Source organism: Gobio gobio, assembly GCF_949357685.1.
Source record: "Gobio gobio genome assembly, chromosome: 24".
NCBI classification, from domain to species: domain Eukaryota; kingdom Metazoa; phylum Chordata; class Actinopteri; order Cypriniformes; family Gobionidae; genus Gobio; species Gobio gobio.
In genome coordinates, this window is record NC_137120.1 from 5,357,418 (window position 1) to 5,370,805 (window position 13,388).

Here is a 13,388-nt window from a genome sequence, read left to right on the forward strand (position 1 = left end):
CGGATGTCATTACACGCGGAAGTAAACAGGATTACAGCATGAGATCTCATCGAACATGCGCAACTTCTATTTATTAGCAACTGTGTTGTATTTTATCCATCATGGAAACTCGGAAGAAGGTATTTATAATGTAAACAATGCTTGTGAATAAGGAACAAATACAAATATCTGACATAAACCTGAACTAAACGTCCCCCTTCAGCAGATGATTGTTTCCCGTCTGAGTTCCTGGAGTCAGTGTCGATGTCGGTGAAGATGACCAAAGCAGGATTTCACAGGTGTCCTCCAACTCTTGAAGATGTACTCATTCGCTCATGATCTTGATGTTTAATGGTTAAATGTGCTGTGGTTTATAGGGATCTCCAGTACAGTGTTCAATGGGGTGAAGTACATCATGATGTGAAGGCTTTACTGCTCCACAAGATGCCCAGTGGAGTTTACATGGACGAGTATCAGCTGCAAACGCTCAGACACGACACAGGTTTGGAGGTATCATGATTAAAATGTGTTCATGTGAATATTGACCCATGGACTTTCGTTGAGGTGAACGTGAACATGTTTTTTAGGTTCTTCTGGATTCAAAGGTTGATCTGGAAGCTCCAGAGTATTTGTCTTCTGGCTTCAGCGCTCTGGTGTTTCTCTCTGGATCACACGAGGCCACGGTTCCCGTTCACGGCCGATATCACAGACCCTCCGACTCCGGACAGAAGTGGGTGAAAGTGGACATCGAGCCGCCCAGGCTGTTCCTCAGATCAGACCAGTGTGAGTTAGCCGGACACACACACACACACACACACACACACACACACACACACACACACACACACACACACACACACACACACACACACACACACACACACACACACACACACACACACACACACACACACACACACACACACAGTGGCGTAACTTTGCTTTGAAAAGTGGTGGGGACACCGCACAACTCGTTTTGCTATGTGTTTATTTAATACCCGAATTTACTTGGGGACTGAGTTCAGAGTTGGAAATGCACTTAATTTTCACTTTGATGTACACATTCACAGATTATTCTATAAACATCCAATAAGTACAACGCAACATTCACAACACATCTAGGGTAACGTTAGCCTAAAATCAATCAAAATACGCAAGATAAATATGGCAAACTTACCATTTCATAGTCAGCTCAGCTGCAGTGTATTCATTAATTGCACAATTTGTGTGTGTGAGTGTATTACGAGTCAATCTACTTCCAATTACTTGCATATTTTCTCTTAATACCAGCAATAACAAGATTTCATATTCATCGTTGGGGACGATGAAAAGCTTCTGACTGGCGGAAAAATGTGTTACATGAATGAATTAGATTATGAAGAATGACGATTTGTAGATCGTGCTTTTGCTTTAATACACACCTTCCGCAATCTATTTTTCAATTACTTTTAAAAAGTGGTGGGGACAATATTGAGCCTGGTAAAAAGTGGTGGGGACATGTTCCACCCGTAAATTACGCCTATACACACACACACACACACACACACACACACACACACACACACACACACACACACACACACACACACACACACACACGTGTTGGGTTTTCATGTTTTATGGGGACTTTCCATAGGCGTAATGGTTTTTATACTGTATAAACTGTATATTCTATTCCCCTACACTGCCCCTGCCCCTAAACCTACCCATCACACACACACACACACACACACACACACACACACACACACACACACACACACACACACACACACACACACACACACACACACACACTGCCCCTAAACCTACCCATCACACACACACACACACACACACACACACACACACACACACACACACACACACACACACACACACACACACACACTGCCCCTGCCCCTAAACCTACCCATCACACACACACACACACACACACACACACACACACACACACACACACACACACACACACACACACACACACACACACACACACACACACACACACACACACACACACACACACACACACACACACACTGCCCCTAAACCTACCCATCACACACACACACACACACACACACACACACACACACACACACACACACACACACACACACACACACACTGCCCCTAAACCTACCCATCACACACACACACACACACACACACACACACACACACACACACACACACACACACACACACACACACACACACACACACACTGCCCCTAAACCTACCCATCACACACACACACACACACACACACACACACACACACACACACACACACACACACACACACACACACACTGCCCCTAAACCTACCCATCACACACACACACACACACACACACACACACACACACACACACACACACACACACACACACACACACTGCCCCTAAACCTACCCATCACACACACACACACACACACACACACACACACACACACACAACACACACACACACACACACACACACACGTTTGTTTTTGTGAAATGTGAGGACATTCCATAGGCGTAATGGTTTTTATACTGTATAAACTGTATATTCTATTCCCCTACACTGCCCCTGCCCCTAAACCTACCCATCACACACACACACACACACACACACACACACACACACACACACACACACACACACACACACACACACACACACACACACTGCCCCTAAACCTACCCATCACACACACACACACACACACACACACACACACACACACACACACACACACACACACACACACACACACACACACACACACACACTGCCCCTAAACCTACCCATCACACACACACACACACACACACACACACACACACACACACACACACACACACACACACACACACACACACACACACACACACACACACACACACACACACTGCCCCTGCCCCTAAACCTACCCATCACACACACACACACACACACACACACACACACACACACACACACACACACACACTGCCCCTAAACCTACCCATCACACACACACACACACACACACACACACACACACACACACACACTGCCCCTAAACCTACCCATCACACACACACACACACACACACACACACACACACACACACACACACACACACACACACACACACACACACACTGCCCCTGCCCCTAAACCTACCCATCACACACACACACACACACACACACACACACACACACTGCCCCTAAACCTACCCATCACACACACACACACACACACACACACACTGCCCCTACCCATCACAGGAGACATTCTGCATTTTTACATTTTCAAAAAACATCACTTAGTCTGATTTATAAGATGTTTTCCTCATGGGGACCAGCAAATGTCCCCACAAGGATGAGGATTTCAGATATTGCCATCTTTGTGGGGACATTTTGTCCCCATAACGTAGGGATTACCAGTCCACACACACACACACACACACACACACACACACACACACACACACACACACACACACACACACACACACACACTGTGAAATGAACTGGACCTCATGTGTTGTTTCATTGGCAGGCGAGACGCTGAGTGGCGCTTCACATCATCATCATCTTCATCATCATCATCTTCATCATGTGACGTCTGAGGCTCCCTGCACCATCAGGAACCAGAGCCTCTGCTCATGGCTGGAGATCCTGCATCTGGAGGTACAACAGCATATTACAATACCATATACGTCATATATAAAGCATTATAATATCATAATGTGACCCTGGACCACAAAACCAGTCATAAAAGGGTCAATTTTTTAAAAATTGAGATTCATACATCATATAAAAGCTGAATAAATACGTTTTCCATTGATGTATGGTTTGTTGGGATTGGACAATATCTGAAAATCTGGAATCTGAGGGTGCAAAAATATCTAAATATTGAGAAAATCTCCTTTAAAGTTGTCCAAATGAAGTCCTTAGCAACGCATATTACTACTAATAATACATTTTTTATATATACGGTAGGAAATTTACAAAATATCTTCAGGGAACATGATCTTAATATCCTAATGATTTTTGGCATAAAATAAAATATTATAATTTTGACCCATACGATGTATTGTTGGCTATCGCCACAAATATACCCGTGAGGTCACACATTAATAAGTAATATTTTAATGTAATATTTATAATTTTATATAATAAAAATGGTAAATAGTATTTAAATATAATGTAATTTTAACTGAAATAGTAAATCATATTTAATATTCTATTGTGATATTTACAGTACTATATATATATATATAAAAAAAAAAAAAATATATATATATATATATATAATATATATAATTTTTTTTTATTTTTTTATTTATATAATGTACTATTTATACTTGTATACAATATAATAATAATATTAAATAATTTTACTATCATGTAATATTATAATTACATTATATAATTTAAATGTTAATAGGAAATGAGGACAATTTTAATATGATGTAGTAATTATAATATATGTATGTCATAATAATATTAATGTAAAAAAAAAATATATATATATATATATATATATATATATATATTTTACATGATATATTATTACATTATATATTAGAACATATGTGTGTGTATATATATATATATATATTATATATATATGTTCTAATATATAATGTAGTAATAATAATAATATCAATATAATATTATTTATGTAATGTAATATTTATGTAATAATAATAATAATAATAATAATAATAATAAACAAATCGTATTGTAATGTAATATGTATTACATTATAAAATATATGAAGGTATACTAATAATGGTAAATAATTAAAATTAATAAAATTATATATAATGTAATAATAATAATTGTTATTAAATCATATTTTTATATAATGCAATTTTATAATACATAATTATAAGTAAATGCAATTTTATATCTACAATTTTATATATATAAATTAGTAATTTTTTTGTTTAGTGTAATTATAATATTATATACAAATAATAATAATAATAGTAAATATTATATAATGTAATAATAATATTAAATCATCAATATTTAATATAATGTGTTCTATGACTGTATTATAATAATAAATACAATTTTGGCATAATGTAATATGAATAATATGATGTATTAATTATAATAGTAAATATGAAATATAATGTGACTACTATAATAATATGAAATACTTACAATGTAATAACAATAATAATAATATTAGTAAATAATGTTATATTTAATGTAATTTTTATAATTGTATATCATTTAATATAATGTAATATTTGTAATAATATAAAACAATTTAATTATAATTATAGTAAATAATGTTATATTTAATCGTATATAATATAATAATTTAATATAATGTAATATTTATAAAAATATATAGAACAATGATACCCTCCTGGGACCCAAGAATAGACTTTTGTCCACTGTAGTCGACATTATATTTTAGGGAATTTCTCTGACATCATACATGTCACATGTCACAGTCTGGATGTCCAGTAAAGAGCACATTCGGGGCTTTTCAGAGATACCAAATGTTTGAAGGTTTCACCAGGACAACAACTTCTTCTTGGTCTTTAAAAATGGCTGACATTAATGTTGAGCACTCTTATGGAAATATGATCATATTTTTTAATTATAATTTAAATCTGATTAATTTTCAAATTGTTTGTTATAAATCAACATCTCAGGAAAATGTTATGGGGTTTCTAATCAAAATATGACTTTCTGTTACAGAACAGGGCATTGATTTCATAAATGACCACTATAGTGGACACCAGGATTTAAATCATGTTTATCAGGCATTTTGGAGACATAACAAGTGAATAGGGAAAGAAATTACATATCAATATTCCTATGAAATATTAGATATTATTTTGAAAATGTTGCCAATTTTTCCTCCCATTATTACACCTCTTTTTTCATTACATGTTGCACCAAGAACACATTAATATGCAAATTAGATGCAGTGAGTAGATACATTGTATTGAATGGCAAAATCCAAGTATTGTCATTTTACCCACATATTTCATAAAGTAAAATGGTATATGAATGCATTTCATTATATCTTTCATAACATAGTTCAGAATCATCTTTAAATAAAATTTGTTTAAAAAAAACCCTGAAACCTAAAAATTGATTGATGAGTTAAAAATAAATCCCATTGTTTTTGCCTATACATGCAATTTCATGTCATTTAATTTTTTTAACAACTCAGTCCTGGTGTCAACTACAGAGGACATATCATACCATATGAATAAAATATCATTTTTCAAAAATGTTTTTTTTCCATTTGTTTCTTATGCTCTAAACAATGTAATGACATAAAAAAAATACTAAATTCAAAAAACTTTTTTTTTCTGGGTCCCAGGAGGATATTGTAGTGTAATGTGATATGTATATAACACACATTATATCGAGGTCATCCGGCTGTTTTCCCTCTGTCAGGACCCTGGAGCGGTCAGTCTGGAGATCCCAGTGGGCGATTCCTCCATGATCCTCAGTGTGTGTGTGGGGACCGTCCTGACCGCCGCCCTCAGCTGTGTGTACCTGCTCAGGACCATCTGGAGGCACGGCACCTTTTAAAGGATTAGTTCACTTTTAAATCAACTTTTGCTGATCATTTACTCACCCCCATGTCATCCAAGATGTCCATGTCTTTCTTTCTGCAGTCGAAAAGAAATGAAGGTTTTGGATGAAAACAGTCCAGGGTTTTTCTCCATATAATGGACTTCAATGGGCCCCAAACGGTTCAAGGTCCAAATGACAGTTTCAGTGCAGCTTCAAAGGGCTTTAAACGACACCAGATGATGAATAAGGGTCTTATCTAACGAAACCATCAGCTTCTGTGAGAAACCGAGCAGTATTTATGCTATTATTTTACCTCTTATCAGACGAGTGTGATCATCTCTGAGCTCCGCCATAACTTCCGGCAAGTTATCAGACGAGTGTGATCATCTCTGAGCTCCGCCATAACTTCCGGCAAGTGAGGTCAAATACGAGCGTGGTCATAGATATATCGATCGTAGATGCCTCATTCTACTGATCCGTGCAGGCGCTAATGAGGCATCTACGTATACATCTATGACCACACTCGTATTTGACCTCACTTGGCAGAAGTTATAGCTGAGCTCAGAGATGATCACGCTCGTCTGATAAGAGGTAAAATAATAGCATAAATACTGCTGGGTTTCTCACAGAAGCTGATGGTTTGGCTAGATCAGACCCTTATTCATCATCTGGTGTCGTTTAAAGCCCTTTAAAGCTGCACTGAAACTGTCATTTGAACGGTTTGGAGCCCATTGAAGTCCATTATATGGAGAAAAACCCTGGACTGTTTTCATCCAAAACCTTAATTTCTTTTCGACTGCAGAAAGAAAGACATGGACATCTTGGGTGACATGGGGGAGAGTAAATGATCAGCAAAAGTTGATTTAAAAGTGAACTAATCCTTTAACCCCCGTCATGTGACCCTCGGCTGATTCACCAGTGACCCGCTGTCTGATATCTGAGGGAAATGTGTCGTCATGGTGGATTAATGTTTGTTACAGCAAAATGTGAATAAAACTGAATATTACTTTGTTTAAAAAATACTTTCGTGTCTGTCTGTTATTACATCAATATTTTGAGAATAATGAATGATAAATTCCCAGCAGAACAAGCCCAAAGCATCACTGCCTCCGCCGGCTTGCCTTCTTCCCATAATGCACCTGGTGCCATGTGTTCCCCAGGTAAGCCACACACACACACCCGGCCATCCACATGATCAGAATCAGAAAGAGCTTTATTGCACACAAGGAATTTGTTTTGGTGCTGAAGCTTCCAGTGCACATATACAATACAAACACAACAAGAACATAGTAATACTAATTATAAGAATAAAAATGTGAAAATAGTATATATAAAAAAAAAAAGTTACGTGTAAAGAACACGTGATTCATCAGACCAGGCCACCTACAAAATGTTCACTTGCTGCCTAATATATCCCACCCACTAACAGGTGATGAAGAGATGTGTCATAATGTTATGCCTGATTCATTTAAGAATATATAAAAAAAACAACCTTACAATGAAAATAAATACAAAATAAATTATTATAATATACATAATTCTGAAAATACCATATTAACTTTATAATATTTTTTTAATTGACATCGCCAGACTTTTAATTTGTCGGCCGTTCTCCCACAATCCCACCGCACCGGAAACGGTCGCTGGCTGTTTGCTGTAGGCGAGGGCAGAAAGAGACGCTGCTGGGCGCCTCCCCTTCCCCAAACCAACACAAAAAACTACAAAAAATAAACCCGTCTTCCGCAGATAACAGCCTCGAGAGCACCAGACGGGGCTTCCGCGTGACCTCGGGCCTCTTACCGGACAGAGCGGCTCGCGCTGAGCCCGTTCGAGCGGTTTAAAGTGAAGTTTGGCTCCAGTTTCACAGGTGAGTGGCGACAAAACCCGAGATTCTGTGGCCGCGTCTCAAACGCTCGAGCGCCGCCTTCCTAGACAGCATCGACCCGAGCGCGCGACCCGAGCGCGTGACCCTGAGGCCGCTCCTCCAGTGCTGTCTGTGGAGGGAGCGCGCCGGGGATGGAGACAGACTGTTATTATATTCTGCTTATGTCTGTGTGTTTATAGGCAGCTACTGCTTCTGTATCAGGTTTCCCTCTGCCTGTGTGTTGTGCTTCAGCTTGCTGCGGCAAATCCTGTCTGTTCAACATTAAATATGATTATTAAACTGTGCTTATGAGTAAAGCATGTATGAGTTGAAGACTGGATCATAAAGACGGTTTGATGAAATCTGGACAGGCTTCATGTCATTACATTTTACTAAAGGATTTAAAAACAATTTGGAAAATTATTGCTTATGTTCAAGAAAATTATTATTATTATTAATTTTACAGCGTCATAATTTATTCTGACATTTTCATAATTAAGCAAACTGGTGAAAGAAATTATATTGTGCTTTTAATTAAACTTATTATTTATATAAACTATTATTATTATTATAACCAGTGTATCATCATCATTTTTATTATTATTTAATAGTACTAGTTAAAATTACTGGTAACTTTAAGGACAATCATTTAATAATAACTTAATAGTAATAATTATTGGACAGTTATTAATTTATTCTGACATTCTTTTCATGATAAATAAGCATGAAATGGTTATGGTCCTAAAATCATTGGAATATTCTTTATCTAAAATATATAATATTTTGAATTAAACATTTATTATTATTATGTATTAGTACTAATTAATTATTGTTAATAAATTAATCAATTGTTAATTTTTCCAAAAAAATGATAAGCATAATGGTTCTGATGATCCTAAAAATTGTCTGAATATTTGTTTTATTTTTCCCCATTTATATTAATTTTTAATTTAATTATATATTATGTAATTTTAACAGTAATAATTATTAGGATAATTATTAATTTATTCTGACATTTTCATGATAATTACAAATAAAATGGTTATGATGATCCTTAAATCGTCTGAATATTCTTTATGTGAAATATATATATTTATTTTTGTATTCTTATTCCTTTAATGTGTATTTATTATTTCCAATATAATTAAGCAAACAGGTTAAGCAAGAAATTATATTTTGTATAAATTATATATATATATATATATATATATATATATATATATATATATATATATATATATATATATATATATATATATATATATATATATATATATATATATATATATATATATATATATATATATTTTAAGATGGTTACATTATTATATTATTATTATTTATTAATACTAATACATTATTGTTAATTTTAAGGACAATAATTGTACATTTTTTCATACTTTAATATAAATATCAAGCATAAAATGGTCCTAAAAATCATCTGAATATTTGTATGCAAAATATTAATTTGTATTAATTTATAAAATTTTAACAGTAATAATTAATTGTTGGTACGATAATTATAAATTTATACTGACACTATTTTCGTGATAAATGAGCATAAAATATATAACATTCTTTATGCAAAACATAATTTATTTTCCATTTTTCTATACATTTTAGTATTATTAAATAGTAATTAATTTTGTTAATTTTATGACATTTATTTATTAATTTATTTTCCTGATTAATAAGCGTAGAATGGTCCTAAAATTCGTCTGAATATTCTTTATGCAAAATATATATTTTCAAGAACCTTGAATATTTCTGTATTATGTTAATGATGAGTGTAAAGCGTCAGCTGTGCAGAGTGTGTTGTGTTTGTGTGCTGTTGTTGTCTGTTGCGTGTGCGTCGCTCATCTCTCCGTTGTGCTTCCCTCTGCTCTTCCAGCTCTAACTCCTCCTTTTCTTTATCTCCACCTGCAAACGTTCCCACTCCTCCTTTCTTTCTTCTTGTCTTCCTCTCGTCCTGGACCATGTGTGATAATGGGGATCTGGAGGACAAGCCGCCCGCTCCGCCTGTGAGGATGAGCAGCACGATCTTCAGCGGCGGCGGCGGGAAGGATCACACACTCGCCGCCAATCACAGCTCTAAGCCCCTCCCCTCAGTGCCCGAGGAGCGCAAGCGCAACAAGATCATCTCCATCTTCTCTGGAGCGGAGAAGGGTGCGTATCCATGCGTCAACACAAACACCTGCAGCTCATTACGCTCACGATGTATGCCGTATGTTGGGCTGCGCAATATATTGAAATGATCGAAATATCGCAATGGTACGCAATATCTGAATGATTTTAATAGGCTACTTCAACATTGTGAAAAGTGTATGTTTTAGGTTGACGCATATAGCAGAGAAAAGACTGAGCACACGACTGTTACTCATGTGACTTTGTCGTTAAAAAGAGTTATTAAACGCAATAACTTGCGAAAAAACAACTCCTTGCAGTCTCGCAACACACACACCGAAACATGCGCACAATCCGTTCTTTTTTTCGTGTCTTGTTACACACTCGAACTGTCAAATACACACACCGTTATTTCAAAATGGCCGTCTTGATGAGTATTCATGTACACACAGTCGGTTATGCTTTAAGTGAAGGATATCAGTTGGGGAAAGAAATAGATTTTACACACTTAAAACAATATCGTATTTCATATCGAATATCGCATTATTTAACAAGGATATCGCATCACATTTTTCTTCAATATCGCACAGCCCTACTCGAATGTCAGAAACAATAATATATGTACACCGTATGTTTATATCGCATATCGAATATCGCATTATTTAAAGGTCCTGTTCTTCGTGATCCCATTTTTCAAACTTTAGTTAGTGTGTAATGTTGCTGTTAGAGCATTTATAATACCTGTAAAATTATAAAGCTCAAAGTTCAATGCCAAGCGAGATATTTTATTTAACAGAAGTTCCCTTTCAAAGCCTACAGCGAACGGCTGGTTTGTTCTACATCCTGGTATTTCCTGCTTTAATGACGTCAGTAGAGCAGTTTGTCGACTAACCTCCGCCCACGAGAACGCACGAAAAAGGGGCCGTGGTCTTGTTGCTCCCTCGTGGAGAAGAGGAAGTGTTGCGTTCGGTTTGGTTCGGTTGTGTTTGTCGCCATGTCGTTCAGACGCTGTTATTTTCATCCCGGAGTCAAATCACCTTTGTTTGGCCTTCAGGGGCTGTAGTTTGAGCGCGTTCATCTCCCCGTTATGGTGAGAGGCGTGACCTTTCCGGTAACGTGCGCTCTGCGTGCGCTAAGCTGCTGTCGAATCACAACACGGGAACCGCTGGCACAATCAGAACTCGTTACGTGTTTCTGAAGGAGGGACTTCATAGAACGAGGAAATTCTTAAAACAGCGGTATACAGATCAGTAAATTGTGTGAAAAATACTGTGTTTTTTTACACATGAAACATGAACACATGTTATATTGCACACTGTAAACACAATCAAAGCTTCAAAAAAACCACGAAAAACGGGACCTTTAACAAGGATATCGCAAATCACATTTTTCTTCAATATCGCACAGCCCTTCTCGAATGTCAGAAACAATAATATATATACACCGTATGTTTAAAGCACGCTCGAATGTAGGGCTGTGCGATATATCGAAATTATCGAAATATCGCAAATGTAAATATCGCAATATGCATATCGCAAGGGCACGCAATATCTGAATGATTTTAATAGGCTACTTCAACATTGTGAAAAGTGTACGTTTTAGGTTGACGCATATAGCAGAGAATAGACTGAGCACACACTCATGTGACTTGTTTGACGTTAAAAAGAGTTATTAAACGCAATAACTTGCGGAAAAACAACTCCTTGCAGTCTCGCGCTGTCTGACACACACACACACACCGAAACGTGCGCACAAGCCGTTCTTTTTTCCGTGTCTTGTTACACACTCGAACTGTCAAATACACATATTTTTTGATGAGTATGTCTTGATGAGTATTCATGTACACACAGTCGGTTATGCTTTAAGTGAAGGATATCAGTCGGGGAAAGAAATCGATTTTACACACTTAAAGCAATATCGTATTGCATATCAAATATCGCATTATTTAACAAGGATATCGCATTTTTCTTCAATATCGCACAGCCCTACTCGAATGTCAGAAACAATAATATATGTACACTGATCAGGCATAACATTATGACCACTGATAGGTGAAGTGAATAACACTGATGATCTCTTCATCTCCTGTTAGTGGGTGGGATATATTAGGCAGCAAGTGAACATTTTGTCCTCAGAGTTGATGTGTTAGAAGCAGGAAAAATGGGCAAGCGTAAGGATTTGCTGAAACCTATGAACCATATTTGGAATTTTTTAAAATCACAGCTTCATCAGAATGATATGAAACTTGGTGACTTTTCTAGCATTAGGTATGTGAACACACAAAAAAATTGAGGGCATGATTCGAGCATGCTAATTGGTCGTAAAAAATAAAATAAAAATTACAACCCCCAAAAAATTATATAATTTTCAATGGCAAAAATAGACCATTCTTATTGCATAAATATTAAAAAATACCATCAAATCATCTCAAAATACAAAATTAAAAAGAAAAAATATTATTGAAGAAAAATAAATTGCACTGGTTTTACTGGGGTGGAGGAAGATTAATTTTTAGGTGTCCGGTCACTTATGACCGGGAAGACAACCAATGAAAGCCCTAAACGAAGAGCAGCAGAGGCGGGTTAAAGAAACCGTTTTTCACATTTGCACAAGTGCCTCTCACCCCAGTCTTCATAATCTCGGCTCAGTGAACCCACACACCAACCCTGAGCTGTGACACACACACGCTTTGCTGTGACACATGAGATGCATCACCTCGGTTCACACTTGACTCTGCGTCTCGAAGACGTGTTATCTTCTCTGGGTCAGAGTGAATCTCTCTCACGCCGAGCTCATGCGACGCTGTGTGTGTCTCCTGACAGGGGGCCGAAGGAAAGACCGGGATAAAGAGCGGCCGGAGATCTCGCCGCCCTCAG

The 13,388-nt window shown here is 36.7% G+C and overlaps 2 protein-coding genes across 6 annotated transcripts in view; both read left to right on the forward strand.

Moving 5' to 3' along the window:
• The first annotated feature begins 7 nt into the window (after nt 1-7).
• Nucleotides 8-6,851, forward strand: pigx (phosphatidylinositol glycan anchor biosynthesis, class X). 2 transcript variants are annotated; one of them, XM_079807590.1, is made up of 6 exons: nt 8-119; nt 203-278; nt 357-489; nt 567-762; nt 3,523-3,653; nt 6,402-6,851. In XM_079807590.1, the coding sequence occupies exons 1-6, from the start codon at nt 56-58 to the stop codon at nt 6,537-6,539; spliced, it is 738 nt and encodes a 245-aa protein (XP_079663716.1). In that variant the 5' UTR covers nt 8-55; the 3' UTR covers nt 6,540-6,851. The 2 variants fall into 2 exon arrangements, with proteins under 2 accessions (XP_079663716.1, XP_079663717.1); XM_079807591.1 differs by having other exon boundaries at nt 32-119; nt 206-278; nt 6,402-6,583.
• Nucleotides 6,852-6,897: 46 nt separating this feature from the next.
• The window catches only part of pak2b (p21 protein (Cdc42/Rac)-activated kinase 2b), a 21,981-nt gene continuing 15,490 nt past the window's right edge, over nt 6,898-13,388 (forward strand). Inside the window, exons 1-4 of one of the 4 annotated variants that reach the window (XM_079807593.1) lie at nt 6,898-7,510; nt 7,607-7,684; nt 10,389-10,554; nt 13,335-13,388. The exon at nt 13,335-13,388 is cut by the window's right edge and continues 53 nt beyond it. In XM_079807593.1, coding sequence (XP_079663719.1) covers nt 7,658-7,684; nt 10,389-10,554; nt 13,335-13,388 — 247 coding nt within the window. In that variant the 5' untranslated portion in view covers nt 6,898-7,510; nt 7,607-7,657. Of the gene's footprint in view, nt 7,511-7,606; nt 7,685-8,148; nt 8,392-10,279; nt 10,555-13,334 lie in introns of those variants that run through there. The other 3 variants (XM_079807592.1, XM_079807594.1, XM_079807595.1) reach the window with 3 other exon arrangements.